We start from the raw sequence: 6,000 nt of genomic DNA on the forward strand, positions 1-6,000 counted from the left end.
ATTTCCACTTTTAGCTATAGAAGATTTGCTACAGGTAAATGAGGTAAATTTTGTAGGTATCCTTGACTGTTTCCTTTGACTGAAAACAGAACTGTCTTCATATATTTCACAATGGTCTTGAAACTTAATCAGGATGCCTGCCTAATGAGTTACTAGCTTCACTTCAAAGACTCCTAGTAGTGATGTTGAGTAATTTAAGGCCCATTAAGGATCTTTATCAGGATTCAGAAAGGCATGTTCATGAAAACCCTTTAAGTATATTTGTTTTATTGACTTATTCTTAAAGAAACAACCCTGTTACAAATCTGAAAGTCCCCGAGAATAGATTTTGATGTTGATTGTTGAGCTTTTCTGAGTAAGATTCACTTCAGGGTAGCTTCTTCTGTAAGGATGATTTTGACTTTTAAATTTGCTTGAGAATTTTTTATATAAATTAAATCAGACACTTAATCTAGAGAATTACTTCAAAATCCTCAATTTGGGAATACTTATGACCATGGCTGTCTTTGTTTGTTTCATGTTGTTGTTATTATTATTATTTTTATTTTAATCTTGGGTTATTGACATATGTCAACACCTGGCAAGATTTTTGAGGTAGAAATAAGGAAAAAATTGTTCCTGCTCTCACAAAGCACCTAGAAAATATGCAGATTGGTTACACGTCAGTACTTTGTCCTAAAAGTTGTTAGTAAGAATTTCGTATACACATATGGCATGATGACTCTTCTGAGTATTTATATATCATATTTTATAGCTCTGCTTTGCTTATAAAATAAGTTTGTGGGTATTCTACGTTTCTTCATGTATACAAACATATACATATGCACACTACCAAGTAACGACTGGCTAAATGAGTTATCACTGTATTTACTCATTAGCAGTGAGTAATAACAAAAGATGCAGAATATTTAATGTTACAGATTTTTTCCTACTTTTATCATCTCACAGCAAAGCAGGATGGCAAGTTTTTAGTTCAGGGTTTCAGGAGCAACCTACTCTTGGCGCGTGTAAGTGACTTATCTCAGGTCATTCATCCTGGTTTGTATGATCAGGATTCCAAATGGATTATTTTGGCTACAGTTTCTGTTTTAATCCAACAGGAGATACAAATGCTTATAAACATCAACTAGAAAACATTTATATATATTTTTTAGTTTTACAGAGTATACTATAGCATTAAAAACAGTAAAACATTGGTGTGAATATGAATGTTGTTGATGTGAGAAAAACACTTTCATAATAGTTCATTTTTAAAACATGAGTAGAAACTCAGTTGCTTCTACAATAGAATTAGTCAATTTATTTTTCTTGCTCACAGCACTAGTGTTCACAGATGTTAGTTGCCATGAATATGCATCAGCAGAAAGTGTAAACTACAACCTGTTGTAGCAATTGCAAATTTCACCTCACTTACACAGTCAGTCATCTATTTATGGCTCTCCTTTTTTATGGTATGTATGCTCTTGTATCTTTCATGTCTTTTGTGTTCATTCTATCAAATGAAGTTGATTTTCTCTAGTGTCTCAAGATGGAGATTGTCTGCTATTTTTCATAAATAGCATGAGAATTTGGTATGCCCACTATGCACCTAATTATATTTCCTTTGAATATTTCTCTTCTATACAGTTCAATTTCCTGTATGTTAGTGGTAATTCAGGTTGGATCTACACTTTGGAAAAAGTCAGTGGACCAGTGAAAAATTTAGCCAAGTATCACATAGCCAAAATAAATTCTTTTTTTAACCCTGAGTAAATGTGAATGTTAATTTTTATATAATTTTTAGAATTTATAAAATATAGGTATTTGATCAGTCCCACTGAAAGGGAAAACAATCAGTTCGATACTAAGATAAACTCTGGTACTAGTTATGTAATGCTAATTAAGTGGATTAAAATTTACGTACTGTGAAAAATATAAAAAGAATCCCTAAAACCCAAGACACATTGTAAGTTTAAAAAAAGAGAAATGATGCAATAAAATAATCCTCCAAATAAAAGATTTATGCACAGCAAAACCAGCTGCTTGACTCTGTATAATTCATGTATTTATCCTTTCAACAGATACTTTTTGATTCACTTACACAGAAGAAAGTCTGTGTCTTTCAACAGCTTAAATTTTACTGGGAAAAATAGTTCTTACAAGAAAAGAAATAAGCAAGATAATTTCAGATTGTAGTAATTCCTTGAAGGAAATAAACAGCTAAGATGGAGCATTAGTTAAGGCAGCCACTTTGGGTGGGCTGCTCAGGAAAGCCCTTTCAGAGGAGTTGATTTTCCAGCTAAAGGATTGGAAAACATGCTCTGTGAGTATCGGGGGGGACACATGTTCTAGGCAGAGAGAACACATGTTAAGGCTGGAAATAGTGAGTGAGGACTTGGTATGAGAAAATATTGGGAGAGAAGGGTGAGATTACTCAGGGCACAATAGGCCATAGGCGAGACTGGAGTTTTTGGAAGAGCCACTGAAAATTTTAAAGAGGAGGGATGAAATCTGATCTATGGTTTTAAAACATCTGACTGTTGTATGAATTATAGTTAGTAGGGAGGCAAATGGAGAGGCTAGGAGACCAAGATACTATAATAACATGGAAGTGAGGCAGTGGGACCACAGACACTGAGGAAGGCAGTGGAGGTGGAAAGGAGTCGAGGCAGAGTAGCCATCTCCTGGTGAAGGAGAGCAAGGAGCCCAGGATGAACATCACCCCTAGGATGCTCACTTATCTCTAAAGAGGAAAACAAAAATGAACAGAGCACAAACCTGAATGAAGAAGTCATCAAACTAAAGAGGCATGAACTACTTACATGAAGTCATTTAGGTATTTCCATCCTACAACTGAGGAGTAGGACTCTCACACCTAACTAAGGAATTTCAGAGATTCAGTTCACTTGCACTACTTGTCTAAGCTCTGCCCAAGACCTTCTAATGAAAAAGGTCTAGCTATGGATTGTTTCTCCCAAGCTGGATCTGCATCTTATTTCTCTGTTTCCAACACACAGTATAGTACCTCTAGGAGCAGAGTAAGCAAAGTTGGTCAAATTTAACATCAGTTTGTCCTCTTAGTTTTTTTCAGCAGATGTGAAGGGCCTATTACATAAATTATTCTATTAGTTCATACAGAAACTCTGTTAGGCTGTTATTACTGTTGTTGTGAAGAATGCCCCCTTTTTACAGACAAAGAAACTAAGGTTGGTTAGGAGATATTAACCATCTGGATGTGTATCACAGTTAGTGAGGCAGAATTAGAATCCAAACCTATGTCTGTTGTGGTTTAAAACTTCTGCTTTTCCATAACATTGTGCTGCCTTATTGATCAGAAACCAAATTGATAAATCATTTAGGGCGGTATGCTTTTTGGCTCTTTCTAGCAGGTCTTCAATTAGTGAAAAGTGAGATTAGTGAAAAATGGTGACAGAGAAATATAAAGACATTAAAGAGACATATTCATTTCTTCCTGATAAATTAATAAAGGTACAGTGTGTCCTAAATAAATAACTCTGCCAACAGGAGGAAGCTCTCCAACAGGCCTTGAGAATATCAGATTACTCAGGACAGAGCAAATCAGGTGACAGATGACAGGCATATGGTATGTTATACTAATACACTTGCAAAGCACCACACTATGTATAGAAAGGTCAAAAATGATGGACCAAAGCCAAGATTGTTGGAAGGTTTGATTTTCGGGTCTTGAGAAGGGGAGGAGAAAACAAATGTGAGTGCAAGAGTAATATCCATGTTGGTTTTCTCAATCACCTTTGATGCTTGTAAGCTAGAGTCCTGGGACGGCCCCCTCCCACCCCCAAGACCTTCTGGAGAATGGGAACTGCCTGTTTAACAAACGTTCCCAGGTGATTTGGGTACCAAGTAGGTAATGGACCACATCTTGGGAGAATACTGATTTAGTCCACTCTGTTTAATTTACAAAGCATCGTGAGGCTCATCAAGGAAAATGGTTATCCAAAGTTGTAGCACTCTTTTTTTTGTTGTTAGAGCTTAAGCTAAACCAGTCTCCTAGAGGCCCAGTGCTGTCTTCTTTGAGACTTAGATTTAATTTTTCCAGCTCAGTCATGGATCAGCTAACAGCATGTATCATTGATACTTCTCTTCTAGAATCACAACCACAGCTGCCTGCATGATGGACCTGAGGCGGTACCCACTGGATGAACAAAACTGCACCTTGGAAATTGAAAGCTGTAAGTTTTTCTGACAATCCAGTTAGACTGAACTTGGCTTTAAGGTTCTCCTTGGGCAAAGGTCTCCTACCCTGGTTCACATCCACAACACAAGTCCTGCAAAGGTTGTGCTAGTGTGCCAAATTTGGTGGAGGGAGGTGCTCACAGTGTCTTCCCTCAGTCATGCTGCCACCCTCTTAGTGTCATCCCTAAGTCCCTGGGAGGGATGTGTAGGGAAGCAGTAATCTAGCAATAAAAGGAAGATACTAAGAGTCTGGAAGGACACCAAGGGCTATTTCAGGAATTTATTATATGGAATTGTTGCAACTAGCTGCAACAGGCTTGGAAAAATAGGTGGAGATGGCAGCATAACACGAGATGTCCTTATTGCCTTTGCCTTTCACAAATGTTATCTATCTCTGCAATTAATTGCAGAGTAAAAGTGGCCTCTGGATTAGTTAAAACATTCATAGAGTGTGGATTGGTGGAATATTTTTTACTTCGAGGGACTATTTTCATTGTTTCAAATTTATTTTATATTCTTGCTGAAGGCCATATGATGAGCAAGATTGGTGTATGTGTGTTTTTATTCTCTTTCCTGTGCTGACCTGTTTTACAATGTTGGTGCTTTTCTAGGCCGCATTTTCAGCATCCTTCTTGATGATTCGGTCACCTACCCTGTTGACTGGGCTAAAGCGTTTATTTCATAACCCATTTCCATTTCAGAGGTCACACAGAGAGGTCGTTTGAGGTGGAGTAGGATTTCAAATCTTTTTTCTCTCTCAATTCTTTGCAGTGTTTTCCTATTTAATCCTATCAAACAATTGGAAGCTGATGATTTTATATCCAGCATTCTAGATAATGACTAGCTTGACTGCTTTGTGGATACTCTCAGTCTTTGGGAGGAACTCTAGCCTTGGCGAGCCATGAAACTCTAAATCACTGCTCTGAGCAGAAATACTGCATTTATGACACATTGCTGGTAGTTTTGCCCATTTCAAAAAATAGCTTCGAGGGATAATTAAATTTATATGCACTTTTTGAAGAACCTGATTGCATACTTGTATTTCCAAATCATCATTATTTTCACATTAGATCTTTGCCATAAAGAACTATTTAATGAAATTGGTCCAAGGGATTTTGATGATGATTATATTTATGTAGATATCTCTCGGATAACTTTGCATTTTTGTAACTCATGACACAGTTTAGAGAATAATGTTCTTCAAAGTTCAAATTCTTTCGTTGTTTCAAATCGCTGATATAAGGATATTTTGAAAAAAGTATGTTGCTGTGTACTACAAATGAATTTTTGTGGTAAGAGCATTTTTTTGTGGTAGAATTTGACTGGAATTTTAAATAATCATAATTGTACATGGTTAAAGCACCTGCACTGATGTAATGTCACTTGCGCCTTTCACAACCCTCATAGTAGTAAACGAGGCCTTTTTATTTTGAAGAACCGATGATGCCTAAGGACACAGGCAGCATCCAAGTGTTCCATGTAATTAAAGTATAATTCTGACATGAATATTCTTTTTGACATGAATATTTAAAAATTAACATGATAACTCCTGGACTTCCCTGGTGACGCAGTGGTTAAGAATCTGCCTGCCAATGCAGGAGACACGGGTTGGAGCCCTGGTCCGGAAGATCCCACATGCCACGGGGCAAATAAGCCCATGTGCCACAACTACTGAAACCTGCGTGCCACAACTACTGAAGCCCACGCGCCTAGAGCCCATGCTCTGCAACCAGAGAAGCCACCTCAATGAGAAGCCCGTGCACAGCAACGAAGAGTAGCCCCCGCTCACCACAGCTAGAGAAGGCC

The 6,000-nt window shown here is 37.5% G+C and overlaps 1 protein-coding gene across 1 annotated transcript in view; it reads left to right on the forward strand.

The window, feature by feature from the left end:
• The window catches only part of LOC113608295 (gamma-aminobutyric acid receptor subunit beta-2-like), a 141,870-nt gene extending 136,991 nt beyond the window's left edge, over positions 1–4,879 (forward strand). Inside the window, exons 5-6 of the mRNA XM_027084424.1 lie at positions 4,108–4,190; positions 4,806–4,879. Coding sequence (XP_026940225.1) covers positions 4,108–4,190; positions 4,806–4,879 — 157 coding nt within the window. The remainder of the gene's footprint in view (positions 1–4,107; positions 4,191–4,805) is intronic.
• Positions 4,880–6,000: the final 1,121 nt, after the last annotated feature.

Source organism: Aethalodelphis obliquidens, unplaced genomic scaffold, assembly GCF_003676395.1.
Source record: "Aethalodelphis obliquidens isolate GAN/ISIS:26980383/991018 unplaced genomic scaffold, ASM367639v1 scaffold52, whole genome shotgun sequence".
Classification (NCBI taxonomy): domain Eukaryota; kingdom Metazoa; phylum Chordata; class Mammalia; order Artiodactyla; family Delphinidae; genus Aethalodelphis; species Aethalodelphis obliquidens.